Source organism: Oncorhynchus keta, chromosome 20 (genome assembly GCF_023373465.1).
Source record: "Oncorhynchus keta strain PuntledgeMale-10-30-2019 chromosome 20, Oket_V2, whole genome shotgun sequence".
Lineage (NCBI taxonomy): Eukaryota > Metazoa > Chordata > Actinopteri > Salmoniformes > Salmonidae > Oncorhynchus > Oncorhynchus keta.
Genome location: NC_068440.1, coordinates 17,992,982 through 18,017,990, shown reverse-complemented (window position 1 = coordinate 18,017,990; position 25,009 = coordinate 17,992,982). Strand labels below are relative to the sequence as shown.

At 43.3% G+C, this 25,009-nt stretch overlaps 3 protein-coding genes and 1 long non-coding RNA gene across 33 annotated transcripts; 3 read left to right on the top strand and 1 right to left on the bottom strand.

Moving 5' to 3' along the window:
- The first annotated feature begins 331 nt into the window (after nucleotides 1-331).
- Nucleotides 332-8,334, top strand: LOC118399490 (serine/threonine-protein kinase pdik1l). 2 transcript variants are annotated; one of them, XM_035795611.2, is made up of 3 exons: nucleotides 332-531; nucleotides 3,743-4,038; nucleotides 7,454-8,334. In XM_035795611.2, the coding sequence occupies exons 2-3, from the start codon at nucleotides 3,754-3,756 to the stop codon at nucleotides 8,192-8,194; spliced, it is 1,026 nt and encodes a 341-aa protein (XP_035651504.1). In that variant the 5' UTR covers nucleotides 332-531; nucleotides 3,743-3,753; the 3' UTR covers nucleotides 8,195-8,334. The 2 variants fall into 2 exon arrangements, with proteins under 2 accessions (XP_035651504.1, XP_035651506.1); XM_035795613.2 differs by lacking the exon at nucleotides 332-531 and adding an exon at nucleotides 766-986.
- Nucleotides 8,335-8,929: 595 nt separating this feature from the next.
- Nucleotides 8,930-9,957, bottom strand: LOC127909877 (uncharacterized). Of its 27 annotated transcripts, none has more exons than XR_008072674.1 (5): nucleotides 9,812-9,954; nucleotides 9,616-9,727; nucleotides 9,476-9,559; nucleotides 9,281-9,420; nucleotides 8,930-9,141 (listed from the first exon to the last, which is right to left on the bottom strand). It is a non-coding gene; the product is annotated as an uncharacterized LOC127909877 (long non-coding RNA). The 27 variants fall into 27 exon arrangements; XR_008072694.1 differs by having other exon boundaries at nucleotides 9,476-9,531; XR_008072695.1 differs by having other exon boundaries at nucleotides 9,476-9,531; nucleotides 9,700-9,727.
- Nucleotides 9,958-13,416: 3,459 nt separating this feature from the next.
- LOC118399489 (replication protein A 32 kDa subunit-like) lies at nucleotides 13,417-17,620 on the top strand. Of its 2 annotated transcripts, none has more exons than XM_035795610.2 (7): nucleotides 13,417-13,547; nucleotides 13,924-14,022; nucleotides 14,203-14,316; nucleotides 14,615-14,689; nucleotides 14,779-14,955; nucleotides 16,882-16,982; nucleotides 17,091-17,620. In XM_035795610.2, exons 2-7 carry the CDS (start codon nucleotides 13,939-13,941, stop codon nucleotides 17,170-17,172), a joined length of 633 nt encoding a protein of 210 aa, XP_035651503.1. In that variant the 5' UTR covers nucleotides 13,417-13,547; nucleotides 13,924-13,938; the 3' UTR covers nucleotides 17,173-17,620. The 2 variants fall into 2 exon arrangements, with proteins under 2 accessions (XP_035651503.1, XP_035651502.1); XM_035795609.2 differs by lacking the exon at nucleotides 13,417-13,547 and adding an exon at nucleotides 13,562-13,768.
- Nucleotides 17,162-22,883, top strand: LOC118399488 (nuclear inhibitor of protein phosphatase 1-like). Of its 2 annotated transcripts, none has more exons than XM_035795607.2 (7): nucleotides 17,162-17,305; nucleotides 18,407-18,467; nucleotides 18,663-18,816; nucleotides 19,050-19,270; nucleotides 19,415-19,559; nucleotides 19,709-19,773; nucleotides 21,689-22,883. In XM_035795607.2, the coding sequence occupies exons 1-7, from the start codon at nucleotides 17,214-17,216 to the stop codon at nucleotides 22,058-22,060; spliced, it is 1,110 nt and encodes a 369-aa protein (XP_035651500.1). In that variant the 5' UTR covers nucleotides 17,162-17,213; the 3' UTR covers nucleotides 22,061-22,883. The 2 variants fall into 2 exon arrangements, with proteins under 2 accessions (XP_035651500.1, XP_035651501.1); XM_035795608.2 differs by lacking the exon at nucleotides 17,162-17,305 and adding an exon at nucleotides 17,771-17,903.
- The last annotated feature ends 2,126 nt before the right edge of the window (nucleotides 22,884-25,009 follow it).

Here is a 25,009-nt window from a genome sequence, read left to right as displayed (position 1 = left end):
TACTGGTGTAATTAAGCTTTTCGGTAGAATATGGGAGGGAGTTGCAAGGGCAAGAATCCATGGGCATGGTCTGACACAGGAAGTTGGTGGCACCTTAATTGGGGAAGACGGGCTCGTGGTAACGGTTGGAGCGGAATCAGTGGAATGGTATCAAATACATCAAACACATGGTTTCATTTTTTTTTATCCATTCCATGCGCTCTGTTCCAGTCATTATTATAAGCCGTCCTCCCCTCAGCAGCCTCCACTAATTTAAAGCTATGCAATGAACGGGGGAACACTTATTTCCCCTTTCAGCTAGCTGGAAGCTTGCACAAAAGGCTCAACAAAAAAAGTGAAAGGAAGGGGGCAGTATTTCCCACGGCTGCTGCTGTAGAGCACCCTGGCTGTGTTGTTTTGGGAGCGAGCAAGCGGGCGCGCGCTGTTGACGGGGTACTTGAGCTGCAGGTTTGCGATCTCTCATCACGGACCTTGTTTTGTCTGCCAGAGAAAGTCAACAACAAATGAATCGTTGAGGGAAGACGAAAACAGGTAAATGTGTAGCTTGCTAGAGTTATAGTTAGCTACTTTGTTTCCTTTCCTCGTCTTCAGAAGAAGCCAGCTCTTTTGTCTGCCCGTGCGACATGGTGCTTGGTCGTGTGCGCAGGTGTGTGGGACTGCGTTACGTTAGCTAGCCGAATTGTGCGGAGCCAGAACAAGCTGGCGCAGAAGGACAATAAAGGTGTCGAGCTAACTAGTTAGGTAGTTTACTTTACGTAAGACCGGGTCATCCCCCGGGTTCACGTTTAGGTTTTTGCCCAATCTGATTCAAAATAACAAACTCATCAGGCCGTCATTGTAAATAATAATTTGTTTTCTTAACTGACTTGCCTAGTTAACAACAAAAAATCACCAGGCTTTGATTTATTTAATGTAACGCCAGGGCAAAAACCTGCAGCTAGCGGGCGGGGGACCCAGGACCGAGTTTGGGGAAACCCTGACATAAGGTACTGAACTAGCTAGCTAACTTGTCTACATTCCCCTGTGGCAACATAGTAATATATCATTTACATGTATATAGCTAGCTAACGGTAGTTATGATTCTAACAAACTATTCATGTATTTTTAGCCAGCAGTTTCTTCCTTTGCTTGCTAGCTAGCTAACGTTAACTAAAAACAGTTTCGCTTCCGTGTTTAGCTAGCAAGCTAATTCTAGAGTTTAGCTAATTACACTGAACTTACTCTTTGATAATGTTTATTCATTCTTGCATATTTGGGCAGTAGGCTGACATGTCAGGAAATGGCATAGCTAACTTTAACTTTCCCCTCAAATGCTGTAGCTGTCAGCAATGCGTTTAGTGCGCAAATAACAGGTCAAATCTGTGAGGGGGAAATGTTGATTTGTTTACATGTCGCATGCTTTGGCCTCTGAGGTGTTCACATTTCCACATTTGCTCTCTTGCGGGTAGTCTAATAGGTAATCTTTTGGAGCCTACCATTACTCGTTAAGGTCCAAGGACTTTATGTGATATCGTCAGAGGTAGACTGGCTCAGGCAGCCAAAAACTCAATCTAAACGTGAATTGATTCCTAAATTGCGATACGGTTCAACACTGAACAAAAATATAAACGCAACATGTAAAGTGTTGGTCCGATGTTTCATGAGTTTTAAATAAAATATCCCAGAAATGTACAATATAAACAAAAAGCTTAAGCTCAAATTTGGTGCACAAATTTGTTTACATTCCTGTGAGTGAGCATGTATCCTTTGACCTGACTTTCACCTGACAGGTGTGGCATAACAAGAAGCTGATTACACAGCATGGTCATTACACAGATGCACCTTGTGCTGGGGACAGCAATAGGCCACTTTAAAATGTGCAGTTTTGTCACACAACACAATGTCACAGATGTCTCAAGTTTAGGGAGTGTGCAATTGGCATGCTGACTGCAAGAATGTCCGCAAGAGCTGTTGCCAGAGAATGTAATGTTAATTTCTCTACCATGAGCTGCCTCCAATGTTGTTTTAGAGGAGTATTACTGTCTGTAATGAAGCCTTTTGTGAGGGAAACACTCATTCTGATTGGTTTAGCCGGGCTCCCCATGGTTGCATCCCTGTCCAGTGATGCGAAATCTATAGATTTATGGCCTAATGAACATATTTCCTTATGAATTGTGAATTATGACTCAGTAAAATCTTTGAAATTGTTGAATTGGTGTTTTTGTTCAGTATAGAAACATAAAGCTTGTTATTTTTAGTATCACATCAAATAATTTCACAAATGCAAAATATACATTTACTGTACACTGTTTTAACTGGGTTTATCATCAACAGTATTTTTCAGTGATCAAACGTTTCTTGTGGCCGCCTTTTGTTACACACAGGTGTTCTGGGCATGCTAGATAGCTAATTGTCACCCTAACCCTCTATGGCCGGGTGGGCACCCTAACCCTCTATGGCCGGGTGGGCACCCTAACCCTCTATGGCCGGGTGGGCACCCTAACCCTCTATGGCCGGGTGGGCACCCTAACCCTCTGGCCGGGTGGGCACCCTAACCCTCTATGGCCGGGTGGGCACCCTAACCCTCTATGGCCGGGTGGGCACCCTAACCCTCTGGCCGGGTGGGCACCCTAACCCTCTATGGCCGGGTGGGCACCCTAACCCTCTATGGCCGGGTGGGCACCCTAACCCTCTATGGCCGGGTGGGCACCCTAACCCTCTATGGCCGGGTGGGCACCCTAACCCTCTATGGCCGGGTGGGCACCCTAACCCTCTATGGCCGGGTGGGCACCCTAACCCTCTGGCCGGGTGGGCACCCTAACCCTCTGGCCGGGTGGGCACCCTAACCCTCTGGCCGGGTGGGCACCCTAACCCTCTGGCCGGGTGGGCACCCTAACCCTCTGGCCGGGTGGGCACCCTAACCCTCTATGGCCGGGTGGGCACCCTAACCCTCTATGGCCGGGTGGGCACCCTAACCCTCTATGGCCGGGTGGGCACCCTAACCCTCTATGGCCGGGTGGGCACCCTAGCCCTCTATGGCCGGGTGGGCACCCTAGCCCTCTATGGCCGGGTGGGCACCCTAGCCCTCTATGGCCGGGTGGGCACCCTAGCCCTCTATGGCCGGGTGGGCACCCTAGCCCTCTATGGCCGGGTGGGCACCCTAGCCCTCTATGGCCGGGTGGGCACCCTAGCCCTCTATGGCCGGGTGGGCACCCTAGCCCTCTATGGCCGGGTATCAATGAGAACTGTTGTAATAAGTATGATTTCTTGCTGATATGGAAGATAACGTCTTTATGCTTCCGAGTGTTAGCTCTCTTAACAAAACTCCCCAGTACAGAATACGCCTTCCTTCAATGACTCTTATGTGTAACTTAATGGACTGGGAGTCATGATCAAGTGCTATCTTGCGGATAGAAAGCCAACTGTCCTAATTTTACTTGCTAAAACTTAAACACTGTTAAACAACATTTTTGTCATCCATCTGACAGTGTGTCACTTGGCTAGTTCATTTTCCTGAGATAAAACTAATCAGACTACATCTAGACTAGGCCTATAGCTGGGTTTTGATGTGGTCAGGAGCAGGGGGCTGTCATGTCAACTCACAGATATGTTTTTCTTAATTTAGTATGACGGATAAACTCACCTTGTTGGGATATTATTCAGTAACTGAGGGTCATCAAGGTTACATTCTCAGTTTGTTCTGCTGACCACCTAGCTCACAAACAACAATCAGTGGTACCCCATTAACCCCCCCCACACACAGTGAGGAAGAGGATGGTGAGCAGCCAGCCGAAGTATGAGCTGATCCAGGAGGTAGGACGTGGCAGCTACGGCGTGGTGTACGAGGCGCTGGTGAAACGCACCGGGGCCCGGATGGCCGTGAAGAAGATCCGCTGCCACAGCCCAGAGAATGTAGAGCTGGCCCTCAGGGAATTCTGGGCCCTGAGCAGTATCCAGAGCCAGCACCCCAACGTCATCCACCTGGAGGAGTGTGTCCTGCAGAGAGATGACCTGGCTCAGAGGATGAGCCACGGGTCCAGCTCCCCACTGTACCTAGAGGTAATACATTTTATATGGATGGATAGCTAGAAAGATTTATAAATAACAGGCTTGCTGTAGTAAAATGCAGATAGACCTGTCCAGAGGATGAACCACAGATCCAGCTCCCTGCTATACCTGAATGTATTGATAATAGACTTAAAACAAAATGTACAGATACCACCTTTTACACATGAAGCACAGGGATTCACAATGAGTACAAACAATAGATGAGTAAATAATTAAAATGTAATACATTAGAACTGTAGTAAAAGCAATGTATTGCATCAAATGTATAGAAAGTGGAGGAGGCAAAAACAACTGGGGGAGATGGGAGGGCTACTATGGTTCAGGTTTCCCTTTGTCAATGTGACAGGGTTGTTCATATGAAAGGACTCTTCTAGCGGACAGGAGAGGGTTATATATGATGTCTTCAAATAGGCTCCAGGAGGGTAGGCTTGGGCGGTATCTAGTATACTGGAGTATTTTGAAATAGCCACGGGCTAAAATAAATGTTTTTATACCTCAAACTATTTTTTTGAAGTTGAAGTACGTTTGAATATTTGTTGGTACTTTTTAAGAAAATGCCTGCATCAACTTGTGCAATATGTCACCTGTCACATACTTTTCCATTATGAAACTTACCGGTAGTCCCCAGTCATGTGGTGTTTGTTTACAAGCACATAAAGATGAGAGACTGGAGCCTTGTGAGTCACTCACTGTTGTTCAGCACGGGTCAGGTGATTTAGTTGCAGTATGGTATTCACAACTGTTTATCTGCTAGATATCTTAACTGTCTAAAATGTGCTAAAATGCTCTGCAGTTGTGAGTTTTGTTTGCTAATTTAGTTGCTAGTTAAGTGGTTAGCTTGCTCGAAAATCAGGCTTCGCTTGGTAACAGCAGAGAATGCCCCACCTGGATGAAGAGCCTTGGATATCCCGGTATGGCACAATGTAAGTATGAGAATCTGGATACCCCCAAGCCTACAAGTGGGTTTATGTGTCGGTTTTAAGGATGGGCCTAGTTTTTGAATCCCCCCACCAAATATCGAACTTTATGTAGCCTACTTAACATATCAGATATTTATGAGTAAGGTTAGGCCCTAGTTCAAATGCATTGTAAGCACATGGAAGAGTACAAATTCAGACCAGAGGAATCACATCTTGAGCATATCTGTTGAAAGACCACAGCCACAGAAGAACCTCACACATGGATCTGTGCTGGCAGGGCGGAACTTACCATTCAACCTCAAGGTTCTGTCTCGCATATGCTGAGAAGCAACTTGGCAGCTGAAGAGGATGTGGTCAGAGCAGAGGTGAAGGAATCTGTTTATGTTGATGGGTAGAATGTTAGTGGAGAAGCTTCTTTTTGAATTCCTAAACTCAATTCACCAAAGGGCAATTATAGAAGTGGTAGAAAACACAACACCAGGATAGCCTAAATACATTTACCATAACACAACTTAATGTAACAAACATACCATAACGATTGAATTATGTAGAACAAGACAGGACCGATGCACACACTCCGTAGATCCCAATGTTGGCTATAGGATGATGTATGGGACATTGAGCACAGTCACGCTACTTGATAAAGGGAGTGTTGGATTGTTTTCCCTTCTGGCTGTTCTACATATTGTTGCCAGCCACAAGTGGCAGAGTACACTGCTGTACCGACGGACACAGAGGTGACCGAAATGGGTAGTCCAGGGTTTGCTAGTAATTCAAGGCGTTAGCTAGTGTGGTCCTTCTGTAGCTCAGTTGGTAGAGCATGGCGCTTGTAACGCCAGGGTAGTGGGTTCGATTCCCGGGACCACCCATACGTAGAATGTATGCACACATGACTGTAAGTCGCTTTGGATAAAAGCGTCTGCTAAATGGCTTATTATTATTATTATTGTTGCTTCCAGTGTTTTGGCCTCTCATTCAGCCTGTTGCATGCCTCTACAGAGTGTTCATACTGTGACTAGTTAGCTCAGAAGACTGTTCTGTTTAGCTAGTCATCCTTGTGGCTCTGTGTTGTCAGGTGGTGCCTTGAACACTGGTTTTTAAGGGGGTATCTCATGTCCTCATTGAGCACTGTGTTTTAAAGGGACTCCTCTCCCCAGTCAACCTGTCTAGTCTGTTACCAACAACATGTTCCTCCCTCTTGGCTTACTGAGGGTTTAAAGGGCCTGGCAACAACTGATTGTAGCCTCTCAGCGGCACGTGGGCCATTGTCACACTCACATACATTGTCCGACCCGCTCTACGAGCTTGTTAAACACTGCAGCATGTTGGGCTTGGCCGCTTTCCCAGAATCCTTTGTTCCGAACGAGTCTTCTTTTCTTGTTCTACTGCTGCTTATAGAGGGAGAACATTTTGATAATGGGACAGGATTACCATGTGGGGGAGGAACCATCATTATAATAGATCAGAGGCCAGGGACTGTATTATCTGACTGGCAATGATGGTGAATTATTTAAATCTATTAAGTTACGGATGGCTTGGCTCACTGACCAATTTTGTGTACAGACTGGTTTTCCCTAAGTGGCAGGACTGACAATGTGTTGTTTTGTACCATAAAGATTGTCAGGCATTTGATTCGTCTGTAATTCAAAACCCAAATAGTTGTGCTGCTGGTGTGTGCATGTCAAAAACCTGCAGCACATTTTCTATGGGAGAGGATCGGTTTTAAGATCTGGTCAGCTGTCAAAAGGAGACGTGTGCTTGATTAACCCAGTTCCCAACAGCAGAAGTCTTTCTAAGATCAGAGGAGTCACAATGAGTTTAGATTAAAAAAAAAAAAACACAAGGAGCCAGCGAGACAGAAAAAACGACAACACACACACCCCTCCATTTGACGGCTCACAGAGGAGGCTGGCAGTCACGCTGTGAATTCAAAGCCAATGGCACGAGACAAGGCAGTTTTTTGCTTGTTTGTTAAATCCCCCCCCCCCTCAAGGAATTTAATAGAAGTGTTTTTCTTGGCTTATCAATAATCAGGACTGCCACTGTGTTTTAGATTACATAATCAATTTCCCTGTTTCCCTGTCAGGTAGGTACCGCTGCTAGAAATAGCATTTTGTTCTGTTTTCATAGTAATTTTCCTCCAGTTAGCATTTCCTCTGAAACGTGATGGGAATTGACACAGAGAGCCCGTCGGCTTGCTCCCAGCAGCCTTTTTGAACAATTTCTTTTTGATCTGTTCAGCAGTCAGTTCAGCGTTCATCTTATTGGTGACATTTTCTGAAGCGAGCCAAGTGTTCCAGAATACAGAGCATTACAGTCATTGGTTAGAGCATGGTGCTGGCAACCCCACGGGTTTGGGCAAAATTCCTGCATGGGCACATACTGAATGCCTGTATATACAGTGTCTGTTTTGGATTGTCTGGCTGTCTGCTGAATTACTATATGATGTACTATTAATACTAATGGCCTTTCTGTTCTATCTCCAGCTGGTGGAGACATCTCTGAAGGGAGAGATAACCTTCGACCCGTGCTGTGCCTACTATCTGTGGTTCGTCATGGACTTCTGTGACGGAGGAGATATGAACGCTTACTTGCTGTCCCGTAAACCCAGCCGCAAGACCAACACCAGCTTCATGCTGCAGTTAGGAAGTGCCCTGGCCTTCCTGCACCGAAACCAGATCATCCACCGAGATCTGAAGCCTGACAACATCCTCATCTCCCAGGGAAGGACCTTTGCGGGAACCCCCGAGCCCACACTGAAGGTGGCAGACTTCGGGCTGTCAAAGGTCTGCTCCACTTCGGGCCTCAACCCTGAGGAACCAGCCTCCGTCAACAAGTGTTTCCTCTCCACAGCGTGCGGCACGGACTTCTACATGGCTCCAGAGGTGTGGGAGGGCCACTACACGGCTAAAGCAGACATCTTTGCCCTGGGTATCATCATCTGGGCCATGGTGGAGCGGATCACGTTCGTTGACGTGGAAACCCAGAAGGAGCTCCTGGGAAGCTACGTGCAGCAGGGGGAGGAGATCGTGCCCCTTGGGGAGGCGCTCCTGGAGAACCCCAAGATGGAGCTGCTGATCCCGGCCAGGATGAAGAGCATGAACGCGGGCATGAAACAGCTGATCCGGGAGATGCTGTCGTTCAACCCTCAGGAGAGACCTGACGCCTTTGAACTGGAGCTCCGACTGGTCAGGATCGCCTGCAGGGAGCTCGACTGGGACACGTGATAATTGATGTGGATAGGAGGAGAGCGGACCATGGGACTAGTAGTCACAACATCAAGCACTTGTATCTAGTCCTAATTCACCACTGTTAGCTCTGGTGGTTGAGGCCACACAATGGGAGGCTTTAAAAAATAAAAAATAAATGTTTTAAGAGAACAATTCAAACGTTGCAAAGATTTTGGCTTTGCAGTTGGATATTGGTTTAGATGTAGGACTACTGGTAAACCTAGCTCAACGGGTTGATAGCCAGGCTGTAAAAATGTTTGTTTTGAATGTTAACAGAGCAAGGCTGTCCATAAGCACATTCAGCTGTTTGTCTCTCAGAAGGAGAGGTGTTGCTAGCCACCCCAGTGGTTTAGGCTAACCTGTTAACTTTAACTCTATCTCTCTTTAGTTGTTTGCCTACAAATTTCACCCCAGTCTCGGTGCTAATAATCGTACTTCGGATGCAATTTATGAAACGGGGAGACCGCATCCCGTGTAGATATGATGCAATTAAATTCCAATTTAGACACGCCTCAGTGATCGTAAACTGTGCACGGCTGGTTTTAACAGTATTCTGTGACCACACCCTGCTCCTCCCCATCAACACACACACACACACTTCCCACTGCTCAGGTAAAATCGAAGATATACTGTTGGTTGCGATTTGTAGACAACCAGCTGTTTGAAGAGACATATCACACAGGACAGTTCTGAGCTGGCCCTGAGCCAACTATGGGATCAGGCTAAGTCTTGGTATGCCAGCCCAGCCCAGACATAACCTAGTATAACCCCCAGCCCAGACATAACCTAGCATAACCCCCAGCCCAGACATAACCTAGCATAACCACCAGCCCAGACATAACCCCCAGCCCAGACATAACCTAGCATAACCACCAGCCCAGACATAACCTAGCATAACCACCAGCCCAGACATAACCTAGCATAACCCCCAGCCCAGACATAACCTAGCATAACCCCAGCCCAGACATAACCTAGCATAACCCCCAGCCCAGACATAACCTAGCATAACCCCCAGCCCAGACATAACCTAGCATAACCCCCAGCCCAGACATAACCTAGCATAATCCCCAGCCCAGACATAACCTAGCATAACCCCCAGCCCAGACATAACCTAGCATAACCCCCAGCCCAGACATAACCTAGCATAACCCCCAGCCCAGACATAACCTAGCATAACCCCCAGCCCAGACATAACCTAGCATAACCCCCAGCCCAGACATAACCTAGCATAACCCCAGCCCAGACATAACCTAGCATAACCCCCAGCCCAGACATAACCTAGCATAACCCCCAGCCCAGACATAACCTAGCATAACCCCCAGCCCAGACATAACCTAGCATAACCCCCAGCCCAGACATAACCTAGCATAACCCCCAGCCCAGACATAACCTACTATAACCCCCAGCCCAGACATAACCTACTATAACCCCCAGCCCAGACATAACCTACTATAACTCCCAGCCCAGACATAACCTACTATAACTCCCAGCCCAGACATAACCTACTATAACCCCCAGCCCAGACATAACCTAGCATAACGCCCAGCCCAGACATAACCTAGCATAACGCCCAGCCCAGACATAACCTAGCATAACGCCCAGCCCAGACATAACCTAGCATAACCTCAGTCAGCCAGTGTCATAATTGTCCTGGAATGTGTCATGATTGCCCCATAATGAAAATAATTTTGAGGAATGGAGTGATTGGAATGTAATTAACTTGAGTCACCATAATTTAAAGTCCAGAGATAGCAAGCTGCTTATTCAAAACACATAAAGGAATGTGTTGTTGCCCCAAACTAACGTTGATGTATTTAACTGAAGAGCCAATGTTCTGCTTGTATTATTAAAATATAGTGCTTTAATTTAGACTTAAATTCTCACAACTGAAGGCCAGCGGAGTTCCAAATGAAACCTGTGTGAACAGAATGGTTAGGGGTATGACTTCACTGGCAATCACTTGGTGAAAAAATGCACTTTTATTTAGTTATTTTCCTTTTCATAACTTACCATGCTATTATCTATCACCTTGAGAAACAGTGTTTACTTGGGGCCTGGGAAGATATATTGTCAAACAGCAAACAAGAAGTCTCTCTTACACACACACACCGGTGTATTGTCAGCACACAGAACGTCTACTTATGCATGCAATGCCTCTCCCCTTCAGAGAGGAGATGGAGGCAGCCACAGCACACAGTTGTCCCTGAGCCCAGAGGATCTATTTAAAAAAATACAATTTTGTGTTTTAACCTGATCTCCTCTCACTGTCAATTTTCACCTGGGTTTCCCCAGGACAGACACACACCTCTGTTTCCCCTGGGTCCTGCTGGATTTAACGGTAATCCCTTTCTCCACGTTTCCTTCCGACAGACTCCTACTAAGCCTATTACGTTTGGTGTAGGTGGCAGAGGTAAAGGAAGGCACTCTGGGGACCCAGGCCTATTGCCTTGCAGGTCATAATTTGTGCGCTTCTAACAGTTGTGAAAATGAAAAAATTATCAATATCTGAAAAATTTTGGTTTTAGTGTGTCATTCAAACCGTGGCATAAGTTTTAAAATATATTTCATACGAGCAGACTGTCGCCAACATTAACCTGCATTATTGCCTTTTTTAAATGTCTTTCATTGCCAAAATCCTCTTGTCTTTCATGATATTAACATACTTTATGCCTTATTTTAATATCTCCACACACTAGCACCTAGCACTACATTGTGTGATTGTTGTGGTGGCCAGGCACATTTTGACCCGAGTTTTGGCTATTGGGTTTTTATCTCTGCTGTTTTACCCCCTTCAATATTAGCACTGATTGCCCCTTTAATAACATGTCTAAAGCACAATCAGCAGTTGCTATATTTAACAAAAATATAAACTTAACAATTTCAATGATTTTACTGAGATACAGTTCATAAAAAAATAAAATCCAGTCAATTAAAATACATTGATTAGGCCCTAGTTTATGAATTTCACATGACTGAGCAGGGGTGCAGCCATAGGCTTGGGAGCCAGGCTGAACCAATCAGAAGGAGTTTTTGCCCCACAAAAGGGCATTATTACAGACAGAAATCCTTCTCAGTTTCATCAGCCAGTGGGCTGTCTCAGATGATCCCGCAGGTGAAGAAGCCAGACGTGGAGGTTCTGGGCTGGCGTGGTTACACGTGGTCTGCGGTTGTGAGGTCGGTTGGAGGTACTGCCAAATGATCTAAAATGACGTTGGAGGCAGCTTATGGTAGAAAAATGAACATTCAATTTTCTGGCAACAGCTCTGGTGGCATTCCTGCAGTCAGCATGTCAATTGCACACTCCCTCAAAATTGAGACAACTGTGGCACTGTGTTGTGACGAAACCACATTTTAGTGGCCTTTTATTGTCCCCAGCACAAGGTGCATCTGTGTAATGACCATGCTGTTTAATCAACTTCTTGATATGCCACACCTGTTGGGTGGATCAATTATTTTGTCAAAGGAGAAATGCTCACTAACAGGGATGTGCACACAATTTGAGAGAAATAAGGTTTTTGTGCATATGGAACATTTCTGGGATATTTTTTCTGCTCATAAAACATGGGACCAACACTTTACATGCTGCGTTTTATATTTTTGTTCAGTATACATCAATTTTTGGACTTTTAATGATATGTACTCATTGATTCATGAATATACACTGTATAAAACAATAGGAACACCTTCCTAATATTGAGTTGCATCCCCTTTTGCTCTCAGAACAGCCTCAATTCATCTGGGCATGGACTCCACAAGGTGTTGAAAGCATTCCACAGGGATGCTGGCCAATGTTGTTTCCAATGGTTCCCACAGTTGTGTCAAGTTGGCTGGATGTCCTTTTGGGTGTGAAAAACCCAGCCAGCATTGCAGTTCTTGACACTCACTGGTGCGCCCTCCACATACAACCATACCCCGCTCAAAGGCACTTAAATATTTTGTATTGCCCGTTCACCCTCTGAGTGGCACACATAAACCAGTGGAGGCTGCTGAGGGGAGGACGGCTCATAATATCTGGAAAGGAGCGAACAGAATGGCATCAAACACATGGAACCCAAGTGTTTCATGTATTTGATACTATTCCACTCCATCCATGACTATGATGCTGTCCTCCCCAATTAAGGTATGAACCTCCTGTGATATTCTCAATTGTCTTAAATCCTTCTTTAACCTGTCTCCCCTTCATCTACACTGATTGAAGTGGATTTAACAAGTGACATCAATAACAGATCATAGCTTTCACCTAGTCAGTCTGTCGTGGAAAGAGCAGATGTTCCTAATGTTTTGTACACCTTGTGTATATGAGCTACTACAGAGGCTGAAGGAGGAGTTTATGGACATGTGACTGTGAATTATTACGAGCGCCTTGACATTGTTTGAGTTGTATGTTTGCTGTGATGGTTGATCCTTTTTCAACAGTTACTTCAGCTTCCCATATGTTCTGTCATTGATACAGAAGTGGTTTTAGAGTTGGATACTGTGTTGGTGTGCTAGTGGTGATAATTATGTCTTCATTGGCCCAACTTTGGTTGGTCATTGATGTGTTTGTGTGTGTATTGATCGTGTACACACACAACTGGGGTCACCTACTCAAAAACGTCTTTGCTGCTTCTGATGAACTTGATAAGGAGATAAAAATAGCTCGTTGCCTGAAATATAATCCTACCAGACTCAGATGTCACCTTTGGTGAAATCTGCATCCAAAATGGCACCCTATTGCCCATATAATGCACTACTTTGGACCAGAGGCCCTGGTCCAAAGTAGTGATGTGATATATATGGTGCCATTGGGAACACAAATCGTAAGTGCCCTATTCAGAACAGGACCCATTGCAACGACAAACCTCATCAGTTGAAGATAAACACCATGCATCATCAGTGTACATTATAACCAGGTGTATGAGGGGCTCAAACTTTTCTATGAACAATATTTCCTTTGTATGTCGTAAGATATTTTGAAGAGATTCAGTGAAATGTATCAACAAATGCTGTAAAATGTCATTCATTGTTGAATTGATGGCGTTCTAATTAAATAAAAAAAATAAAACATGGATTAAAAAATATATATTTGATTTCATATCATAGTAAATGTTTTAGTGAGAATGAACTTGTCTGCAAGTTTTCAGTTTATTTAGCTGCTGATTGAGTGGGAGATGCCCTTTGTTGATTGCTGAGGTTATATGGTTGCTACACTTTGGTCTCTGATTGGTTAATTGGATAATTGGCTAACGTTTTTTTTGCTAGTGAGCTGAAATGTGGTGATCTGTCAAGTGTTGCACCTTTCAGTCTTATGGGATAGTTGTAATGATCAAATCTAACTAAAATCCCTCTTCCAACTACAAGTGGGGTCAAGGTGAGTTTTGAAGGGACCTGCAACTAAGATGTCACACATGAATTTAACTAGCATTTTAAAGTTTTAGTTACTCATTGTACCTGCTTTCAGTAGATGTGTTGTGCAGTTCAATGTGTTTTTACAAAGTATACAACAGGGGCTCATATATGGGAAGTGGATACAGGTACAATCAGTCCACAGGTGGATTTACCACCTTCCAGTCAGGACAGAAGACAACCAAGGTGTTTCTTTTAACCCCTATGTCGTCACAACGTAACCCATAACTGAACAAGGACAATGTTGTCTTGGAATGCATTGAACTAGCATTCTTATATTTATAAAATGGACAAGCTTCAGTGGACCAAAATATGACGCTTTCATTGCCCTGCTGTGACAGTGGTCAGTACTTCAGATGATGCCGTGCACTGTGTCCCAACTGCTGTCTGCCACGGCTGTCGGGGAAGTCTTCAGAGTTGGTGACATTGAGGTCAACCAGGTGAGTGTTTCTGTTCCACCAGGTGAGGGTCCCTGTTGGTAGAGAAACCTAGAGCTTGTTCCCAGTAGGTCCTGTATCATGTTTATCCACTTTATTCACCGCAAACCAGAAAAACACTTCTGGCAGCGCCGCATTGATTCAACATCTACACCTGTCCTTGTATTTGTTTTCTGGATGAAGGTATCTGTGCTGGGTATCGTCAGGAGAACGGTTCCCTCAGTAAACAATGTCTTGTACTCCGTGGACGACATGACTGGACCACCATTAGGTGTGAAGCTCTGGGTGAACACTGCAGTAAGTGGATAGGTCCTTCTGTAGCTCAGTTGGTAGAGCATGGCGCTTGTAACGCCAGGGTAGTGGGTTCGATCCCCGGGACCAACCATACGTAGAATGTATGCACACATGACTGTAAGTCGCTTTGGATAAAAGCGTCTGCTAAATGGCATATATTATTATATTATTATTATTTAATTATAGGTCTTCGTCCAGAAATGTTTAAAATTAACTAGGTCGGGGAGAAATAGGGCATTGGCAACTTTTTAAAAGCATTTTTAGTTTCTCCTATAGCAGATAATATACTGAATCCTTACAGGATCCTGGTGTGGACAGTACTTTTGTGTCGCCAGGGACTTATGTCAAGGTCTCTGGAAGCCTGCGTATCATTCAGGTAAATGTATTTGGTTTAGTACTTTAAGTCTAGTATTTCTCTACATGAGTATGGTACATTTCTGTACCCCTTCATATACTTCCTGCCAGGGCCAAAGATCATTGGTGGCTTTCAACCTCTGTTGCCTTGAGGACCTGAATGAGATCACCTCTCACATGCTGGAGGTAGTGCAGGCCCACATGCAGCACAACAGGAACCTTTGTGGTGGTGGTAATCCTGGAGATGGAGATGCATCAACCTACGGGCTGAGTGCCAGTCAGAGCCAGGTCAGTTCTCTAGTCCTGCAGCACATGTAACGCCTAGACCCTAGCTTCTAATGCCTGACTCGGATTATAGGGCTGAACCGTATTATGTTGGTTTAGATATTTTCTTTTCACATTGTCCTTTTGTCACGAGAGTTTTCAATCCCAATGATAATAACAATAGCTTTGGCCAATCCCCAAGGTTTGTAAGACCATGGGTTTAATAATTATTAGTCTAAGACTGAGCTTATGCGAAAGGCTAGTACAGTTTATTCGGAGAACGTTCTAAAGTCAAGAATACAAAAACATCAATTTTATAGCTGCGCACATAATTCCACACAAACAGTATGTATCCTACGCACATACATACACACAAACAGTAGGTGAGTTTTATCCTTCTCCATAGTTCTCACCACTGTGTATCACTACCCAGTCGACAGTTCCATTCCCCCGAAATTAGGGAGACCTTGAGAAGTACTCCCTGTCCTCTCCCAAGTCTCTGAGGCCTAGCCAGGTCGGTCCAAACACAGTTTTAATTGTACTTCGATATTTTACTAGGCACACACGCACACAAACAAGTTAAAATCCTAAACTACGCCTTGCTCAGACAGTCTGTGTTTTTCCACTATACAGATACATTGTTTAACCTAATTCAGACAAACTACACACATCAGATTCTAATCAATTTTATACAGTTAAAATAATTCCACTCTGAAACCTTATCATTCTCTTTCAACATTTTAAATTATTTTATCACCTTTCCAGCACAGTTCCAGCAACTAGTGCAACTGCGAAGCCAGCACCGCTAAGCATAGCTAGGTTTGTCTAAGTAGTGTGAAAAGGGTTTGTGTCTTGGGACAGGGGGTAGGGGTTGTTTCTGGTCTCAGTTTACAGTTTTGAAAGCAACGTGACAATGGATTTGTCTGTGTAATAATAACTATATATTAGGCCTTCTATGATATCATGGTGGTCCGCAAACAATTGTTTAAGTGCATGCTGCCACCTACTGTGGTGGGCTGTACGATAAATCATGATCTGCCCAATTCTGTACTACCATGAAAATAAAATTCAAAATAAATAAATCCTTAACTTCTACCACACCCTCCCCAACCCCATTAAACTTTATCATGCTGAAACACTCCACCCTTAGGATTGTTCAGCATGTCAAAATAACCATTTTAACAGTAACATATTACCACCAATATTTCTTGCCGTCTCCACAATAACCTTCAACCTGGCATTTCTGCTTTCCTCAACCCGAGTCGTATTGATAACCTTACCAATAAAAGCTATGAAGTCAAATTCATTATCAAAGTCCTTTGACAAAGCACATTCACGAGCACAAGATTTCTGAACTGGGCCTCCACACTGCCAGGACCATTAGAAGCACCAGCCCAGACAGTAGGTCCACTTACTACAGGTATGTCCATGTAAGATTCATCAGTCCACACTGTAGTTCTATCAATCTATTTTATGGCCTCTACACAATACATCATGACTGATCCTATATCTCTGAGCCTCTCTAGCCTCTCTCTGTACCTGGCATCTACCAAATGCTGCGCGGGACCCTCTGCACACATTAACAACAGTCACCCACGAAGCATCTTTACCCATCGCTCCACAAAAGCCGTGGCCCTTGCAGAGCAAGGGGAACCACTACTTACTTCAAGGTCTCAGAGCAAGTGATGTCACCGATTTGAAACACTATTTAGCGTGCACCACCGCTAACTAGCTAGCCGTTACACTGAGTTGGAATAGGTGTTGTCGTGCCCTCTTCACGACTGTCTTGGTGTGTTTGGAACATTCTAGTTTGGCATGTAGGTTAAGGCTACATTTACACAGACAGTCCAATTCTGATATTTATTTCACAATCAGATCAGTTCTGAAAAAGATCTGATGTGTAATGTGATTTGGTCAAAAGACCAATGGCTTTATTTCTCCTCCTGTAAGGTGTTGAACCTGATCCGGAGTTGCTCAGACTCCAAGCCCAGGGGCATCAGTCTAGAGGAGCTAGACATTAAGCTGGGGTACCTCAGCATGACTGCCATCAGGTAACAGATACTCTTTTTTTGGGGGGTTCAGTAGGGAGAACTTTAAAAATAAATCTTAGTGAAAAGAGACTCTGGTCTAATGCTCCATTTCCCATTTACTCCATGCAGCCAGACCTTGGAGTTTCTTATCAGAGAAGGCCACATCTTCTCCACCATCGACGACAAGCATTTCAGGTCCACTACTGGCTAGGCCCCCAAACTCAACTCTGGACCTTGAAGCCAGTCCACTGCATGTTTTCATTGTTCCCCTCTAATCAGTTACTGATTAGGTGTGAGTGCAATTACCAGGTAGAACAGAACCAGCAGGTTGCGGACCTCATAGGGTAAGAGTTGTTACCCCTGGGCTAGAGAATGTCTTCTGTTGTTTAAGGTCATCTTACATCAATGGCTATAGGAAGTTTTTAAATAAAAGACAGAACATTTTGGTTTATCAACATGCATGTCTGTTACTTTTTATGATTTGTTATTTATATTATTTACTCTCAAATATGGTGACTCTGTGGCCTAATTTTATTTTATATAGTTTTGTTTTGAGGTCCTCTGGTATGTGACAGCTGATGTACAGTGTAAAATGTTGATTGGATAAATTATTGTTTGGTGAAATGTCATTATGCAATGAAAATAATGAATAGTCAAAATTGTATTGTCTTGATTTGCCAAACAACAAAATATGTTGAAACGAACCTCCACAATCGTGGGAAACTTGTTATAAATCTACCCCAAACAATTTGATCTCCAACGTATATAGCATATTTAAACCAGGGGAATTAAAGTAGGTTTATCTTTCATAATAAACTACGATTCCCAGCTTTCTACAGACTTCCCTGTAGTCCTCACATTCCCAGCATTCACTACTAGTGCACGGTGTAAGATGGCAGCAAACCCAAGCACAAACACACCTCTTTTTGACTGCCCGTCATGGTAAGACCAGCGACGATGTCTAATGCATAATTTTGACTGTCCAAAATCAAAAGCATGCAGTAGAGTGTTGTAAGGTCCATGTCGGTGAAGTTGATTAGATTGTCGCATCGAAATAGGATGTAGTTTGCTTGCGAGAAACATGAGCTAACTAGCTAGCTATCTGGTTAACTTCGCTATGATATTGGAGTGCTCAGTCACAGTAGTATGCTAGCTGTTTGAATGCTCTAACGTTAGCTTGTCAGTGAAATCCAGCAGCAGGGTTTGCTAAAGCTGTATGGTGTGCCAGAATGCTTACTGTTATGCAGCATTTGCAAGCGTGTTCCTTTCTCAAGACAAGAATAACAGTATTGCTTGTGCAGTTCACACATGCAAAACATTTGAAGAAATGGTATTGCAAATCCGTAGTCTTGATCAACTAGTTATGCAGCAAGGCGGCAAAACAGCCTCCATTTGAATAAAAGCATAATTACAACATGCAATTGACATTCACTTTGTTTTGTCAGGGCAGGGAAACCTCCCCCTGGACTCCATCTAGATGTGGTGAAGGGAGACAAGCTAGTAGAGGTAAGTCTACTATGTCTGACCCTGTAAAACACCACATTTCACTGCACCTATCATACTACTATGTCTGACCCTGTAAAACACCACATTTCACTGCACCTATCCGGTGTATGTTACAGAACTGTTTCTATAGAAAACCATTGCAATACCAGTACCTTAGATAGGCAACTCTGTTGACATTTTTTTCTCATTTGGTAGAAGCTAATCATTGATGAAAAGAAATACTACTTGTTTGGGCGGAACCCAGACTTGTGTGACTTCACGATAGACCACCAGTCGTGTTCTCGTATCCACTCAGCCCTGGTCTACCACAGACACCTCAAGAGGGTTTTCCTGATCGACCTCAACAGCAGTGAGTATCTAGTACTGCTTAGTATCCTGCAGTATTTCTTTGTTGTCTGGCAGTCAGTTGTCAAGGTTTTGTTTCAGTGTAAATGTTCAAGAAAGAGAACCGTAGCTTGCTGGCCCCTGGTACAAAAAGGATTGGGTCATGCCATGTCATTGTAGATGCCAAATAGAAGATATGTGAACTTCAACATGAAGTTAAATTTTGAAAGGACAATCCATGTTACTCTGTCCCCCTAGCACATGGTACATTCCTGGGTCATATCCGTCTGGAGCCCCACAAGCCCCAGCAGGTGCCCATCGACTCCACCATGTCGTTCGGGGCATCCACACGGGTCTACACCCTGAGAGAGAAGCCCCAGACTCAGACTAACACCATACCTGGAGGGGAGGTGAAGGCAGGGGAGGACGAGGAGCTCAAAGGACTGCTGGGTCTACCTGAGGAGGAGACTGAGCTGGAGGTGTGTGTTTGTGTGGGGCAGGGGACTGCTTGAGTTCTTGTGACATATATTTGTTTTGTTCAAGCAGCTAATGTAGAATTTTCTGGTTTCTCCATCTGTTTGATGAACCTGACTGCATCCATCCTCTTGTTTCACCTGTTCCAGAACCTGACAGAGTTCAACACGGCCCACAACAAGCGTATCTCCACCCTGACCATTGAGGATGGCAATCTGGACATTGTGAGGCCCAAGAGGAAGAGGAGGAGTAGCAGGGTCTCCTTCAGTGAGGAGGAGGTCATCATCAACCCAGGTGTGTTAGTTAGGGTTGATGACCCACGTGCCCGTAGACACACAAGCTTGCACACAGACATGCAAGAACACACACCCGTGGACAAATGCAGATGCGTGCGTGCGCACACATTTCAAAATGTAATCCTGTGTGTCTTCTTGTTTTTACAGAGGACGTCGACCCATCAGTAGGGCGCTTCAGGAACATGGTACAGACTGCTGTTGTCCCAATCAAGGTAAACTTCTTCACGTCTATCTCTTACTTTATGCTGCGGATGATTCTTGAGAAAAATGGCAAAAGTTGTGTTGACCAAGGTTGTTGTTGTTATAATAATGAAAACAAATCAAGAAAAAAACGATTTAGTGAACAAAATCAAATCAAAACTGTTTAAAAAACAAAAACTATACCGAAAACAATATCTTTGACTCCAAAACAAACTTAAATAAAAACCATCATGAATTATGTTTTTTTTAACATTCTTTTTCTTAACCATTACATTTTTGCCCAATGTTTTAAAGCTACTGAAGCTGGTGTGTAAATGCAGCTAGCTTTTGATTTATTTCTGCCTCTTAACTTATTCACGATTCGTTCATGATTATCCCAAATTATGGTAGCATCCACATTAATGTAGAGGTTAAAACCTCTTAAGGATCTGCCTCTTTTTTACATTTTCTCCTAAAATGACATACCCAAATCTAACTGCCTGTAACTCAGGACCTGAAGCAAGGATATGCATATTCTTGATACCATTTGAAAGGAAACACTGAAGTTTGTGGAAATGTGAAATAAATTTAGGAGAATATAACACATTAGATCTGGTAAAAGATAAAACAAAGAAAAAAACATGTATTTTTTTGTATCATCTTTTATATGCAAGAGAAAGGCCATAACGTATTATTCCAGCCCAGGCGCAATGTAGATTTTGGCAGCTAGATGTCAGCAGTGTATGCGCAACGTTTTGGACTGATCCAATGAACCATTGCATTTATGTTCCCAATTTTGTTTCAAGACTGTCCAAATGTGCCGATTTTGGTTTGTTAATAATTTTTCATAACTGTGCACTCCCCTCAAACAATAGCATGATATTATTTCACTGTAATAGCTACTGTAAATTGGACAGTGCAGTTAGACATATTAAATTCTTGTTAATCTATGTCCTGGGTAATTTTCTTGTTACTTACAACCCCATGCTAATCACATTAGCCTACGTTAGCTCAACCGTCCTGCGGGGGACCCACCGATCATGTAGACGTTTTAAGAAACATTATATTCTTATTTACAATAAAAGTGACTCAAATTACACAATACATTATTTACCATTAATTTCTATTGGGCACAACTTAATCTGAAACACGACCTCTACATTCTTTTGGGGGACTACTTTAATACACAAGTGTATTTGTCCAAATACTTTTACACCTTCAAATGGGGGGACGAGATGCATAAATTGAATTAATTTCTAAATGGTAAAACAGATACCGTATGTATGAAAAAACACTCCAATAAAAGGGTAATTCTGGACTGTCGCCTCATATGGAACATTTGATCTAAAATGCTGGAGTATAGAGCCAAATTAAACGTTTTTCTTCACTGTCCAAATAAATACATAGGTAGCTGACTCAATTCTTTTGAACATATTTTTTTGCACCAGTTTCGGTGCTTTTCCTTTTAAATCCAAGTCTCATTGAGATTGACTTAATAATTTAAACCTAACCTTTCCTATGACCTTACCCATCACCTTATTTATTACTGCCCCCCACTTGAAAGAAATGACATGCTCAAAAACACCCAAAAAAACTATATAGCACATGTCTCCAAGCCTCCTTCTGTTCCTAATTCTAAAACTGAATCAAAATAATATAAAAACTAAATATTTGTATACAACTAAAACTAAATAAAAACTGAACTAACTGACACTAAACTAATAGAAATATAAAAACACAACTATAATTACCTTCGTGTTGATCCATCTCCAATCAATTCATGCTAAAAGTTGATGTTGACAAATTGAGGTCAATCAATCACATTTTATTTATAAATCCATTTTCAGACTATTTGTCAGAGAGTACTTCACAGTGCTTTACAGTTGACGCTACTATATTGCCATCTTCAATCTTCTCATTCCCCCCTAAACCCTGCTACCCAATCAGAAGAGGAAGATGGAGGGTCACGCTACACTAGGTCTGGAGGACTCTGTGGCCAGACGCATGCAGAACTTCCCTTTCAGTGGAGGGCTCTATGGAGACCTCCCACCCACCATTGGAGAGGCCGGCTCCCTCCCCGCCATGGCCCAGGGTGGAGCTACTATCCTGGGGGGCCTGCCGCTGGTCTTCCCTAACCCTGCTCCCGAGGTGGACGTCTCCCCCACCTCAGCCTCAGCACAGCCCTTCGTCACCCCCAGCCCTGCTGTTATCCTCGCCCCCGGACCCTACACCACCGAGGCTCTCAACGAACCACGCAAGAAGAAATATGCCAAGGAGGCGTGGCCAGGGAAGAAGCCCACCCCTTCTCTTCTAATATAGGTCATTTTCAAAATGGCAACCTATTTCCCTTAGTGCACTACTGGCTAAAGGTAATGCACTATATAGGATACCATTTCAAATTTGCACATAGCACCTCCCTGGACAATATAATGGGAGGGGTTAGTATTAGTTAGGAGAGTGGTCACATCTCTGGACAACCAATCAATCAAGACTTCCTGTACTATACAAGCTGTGACAAAGGGATATAGGGATCCCTGATATAGGGAAATGTTTGTGAGAATAATAATATATTATTTTGGTTTGGATGTTTTTTTTTGTCTGCTTCATACGTATATTGTTTTATTTTTATTGCTCAACTCACTTAAACTGACAAAGTAATGTCTGACTGACCTCAGATTAGCGTATTGTAACTAACACAGATTGGTCCATTTGAACCATTGTTTTACAGCTTTATTTATTCATTATTTTAAACAAAATGAAACATTGCTCTGTTGCAGAAAAATGTCTTATAAACTCGCTATTCACTCTCTGACTGTTTGATTCACAGTATGATTTTGCCTTTGTGGATATTTTTAGTGCTGTTGGTTTCACTGAAAAGCATGTTTCTGTCAATACAGAGGGTAACATTAACCAGACAAGGCCTGCTAGATGTTTTAATAATCCACTCAGACAAGGCTATGAACTGTGGGTACAGAAAGAAAAGAAACTATGAAGAAACAGCAGTTTTTGTGTGTGAGACAGTTGTATTATAATTTTTTGCTATTTTTATATGAGAATTGGGGGGTTGGTTGAAATGGAACCCATTATTGTCAGATATGTATGAAATTCAGTTTAGAAAATAAATAAAGTTTAAACAAAGTGACATGCAGGTTATTAGAATTCATATCTTTGATATTTGTATAATAAACAGTAATAATCCATACTCCTCTCTCTCCACTGTGTGAGATGATGGTGGGAGAGGAGGATTAGTTTAGTCCCTAGAGAAATCTCCCACTGGGTCTCTGCTGTTGCTTTCATGTCGCCTTTTTACTTCACATGATGCCATCTACTGAGGAAGCTCCTGGGATGGCTAAGGGATTGTTCAGCTAAATGAATGTGATTGTCTGTTCTGGGAACATGTCAAATGTGTCCGTTACTTCCTCAAGGTGATGAGTTTGACGTAGGTCTCATCTAATTTAAACCTCAAATTTCATCCATTGTTTTTTGTTTGAGTATTACTTGTGGGTTTGTTAAAGCAAACATTGTTTGAAAAGGAATCTGTCCTCAAAACCATTCTGAGGTTTTACAGGAGTAAAATTAAGAAATAAATTGTTGTAATCCCATTGATGGCAGTGATTAGCAATCATTGCTACTTGCTGCATCACGAAGGGTATTTATCCTTCATAATATCTATTTGATGCACAAGCTGCAGACAATGTTAAAAAAATCTACAGTGTGGCTCATTTTGAATGGCTGTATTTCCATGGTCAATGCCATGTCCGGTTCAATCAACATATGTGGCTCATTTGAAATGGTTGTGTTCTTATAGTTGTTCTCTTTTCCACCAGAGGGCAACATGTGTACTGTGCTCTGCTCTCTTTGTGGAATCGAGAAACAACCCAGGATGTCTACCTCAGTGGATCACTAAACTCATACTCGTTGTGTCACAAATGTTCTCCATCTAGGAATGAAAATTAAACCATTATTAGGAAGACATCCATATTGGAGATACTGATATTGTTAGTATTCTGTATAAATGAATAGGTAATAGCAGACACAGGGTTCATGATTAACATTGTGAATAGGACTGATCATTGTTGATTTTGAACGAACCGTGATAACGGCCAATCAAAGACTCATCCTGTCCCAATTTCGAGGGCCAGTAGTAAAGCTGTCCGTGTTTTGCCTTTTGGCTGGTGCTATATATTTTAGTAACATCTTAATGCTTGTGATAGTCTGCTGTAAGGGAATGTTGTCAATACCATAGTCAGGCTGTGCTCAATGAGGTGATCTTACTTAGAGAAACTCTGTGGAGTGGGTTTGGAAAGAGAATATGCAGCTGCACAATTTCACCTGTAGGGGTCTCTGGGGCTCTTTTGCTGGCCCTGCTTTGCTGTCTGTTTTTTTATGTCTCAAATGGCACCCTATTCCCTTTATAGTGTACTACTTTCAACCAGAGCTCTATGCACTAGATAGGGAATAGGGTGTCATTTGGGTTGCTATCTGTCTCCCCAGTGCAGATAAACCACCAGCAACTCCTTAATCAAATTTGCATGAGTGCGCTCAGGTTGCCATGGCAATAATTATCAGCGCTGCCTAATTAACTTTCTCAATTGCTTAATGAGATACGACCCTCTGAACTCTTTTTTCTTCTTTCTAATCCATGTTTTCTTTTTTTATTCTCTCCATCTTCCCTTCTCTCTCGCCTCAGTGTTAACCTGTGACCACTGAGATAATATAAATAAATTCTGCCTCACATGGTTTAACACAAGAGTGTATACGGCAGAGAACAATAAAATATATTTCCTGATAGTTTCACACATGGAATGCTAAATATACTACCTGTAATACTGGTATATTATCCATCAGTATATATTATTATATTGAGTATGCAACTCACATGTTGTGATGTAGTGGCCCCTGAAGGCTTCAGGGGCCACAGGTGACCTGCTGAGACAGTTGAGTGAAGGAGGGGTGGAGAGAGCCCGCCGGCCCTGATCACCCCAATCGCCTGTCGCACACAGTGAAGCGGAACTCTCAAGACGTTAGAGAGACAGGGGGGAGACAGGGAGGAAACCACTTGGTGACATCCTCACAAAGCCTCCTACCCCTCTGTCACCTTGTCACACCCAATGTTCTACACCTCTACATTCCTACCAGGCCTCTGTTGTTCTGATTCAATTCTCTTCTCCCCTGGAGTGTGCACTTGCTCATTCAAGTATTCAAGTATTGTTCAAGTATTGGATTGGTATAGGCATGTGGTGGAGGTAGAATCCAATATATTTCCAC

Excerpts from the sequence above, each read along its gene's own strand:
- LOC118399490 (XM_035795611.2), top strand. The coding sequence starts at position 3,754 with ATGGTGAGCAGCCAGCCGAAGTATGAGCTGATCCAGGAGGTAGGACGT. Across the intron at positions 4,039-7,453 it reads GCTCCCCACTGTACCTAGAG|CTGGTGGAGACATCTCTGAA; the intron begins GTAATACATTTT and ends TTCTATCTCCAG.
- LOC118399489 (XM_035795609.2), top strand. The coding sequence starts at position 13,658 with ATGTGTTTTTACAAAGTATACAACAGGGGCTCATATATGGGAAGTGGA. Across the intron at positions 14,023-14,202 it reads GTGACATTGAGGTCAACCAG|GTATCTGTGCTGGGTATCGT; the intron begins GTGAGTGTTTCT and ends TTCTGGATGAAG. Across the intron at positions 14,956-16,881 it reads TGAGTGCCAGTCAGAGCCAG|GTGTTGAACCTGATCCGGAG; the intron begins GTCAGTTCTCTA and ends TCCTCCTGTAAG.
- LOC118399488 (XM_035795607.2), top strand. The coding sequence starts at position 17,214 with ATGTTTTCATTGTTCCCCTCTAATCAGTTACTGATTAGGTGTGAGTGC. Across the intron at positions 17,306-18,406 it reads CAGGTTGCGGACCTCATAGG|GGCAGGGAAACCTCCCCCTG; the intron begins GTAAGAGTTGTT and ends TTGTTTTGTCAG. Across the intron at positions 18,817-19,049 it reads CCTGATCGACCTCAACAGCA|CACATGGTACATTCCTGGGT; the intron begins GTGAGTATCTAG and ends CTGTCCCCCTAG.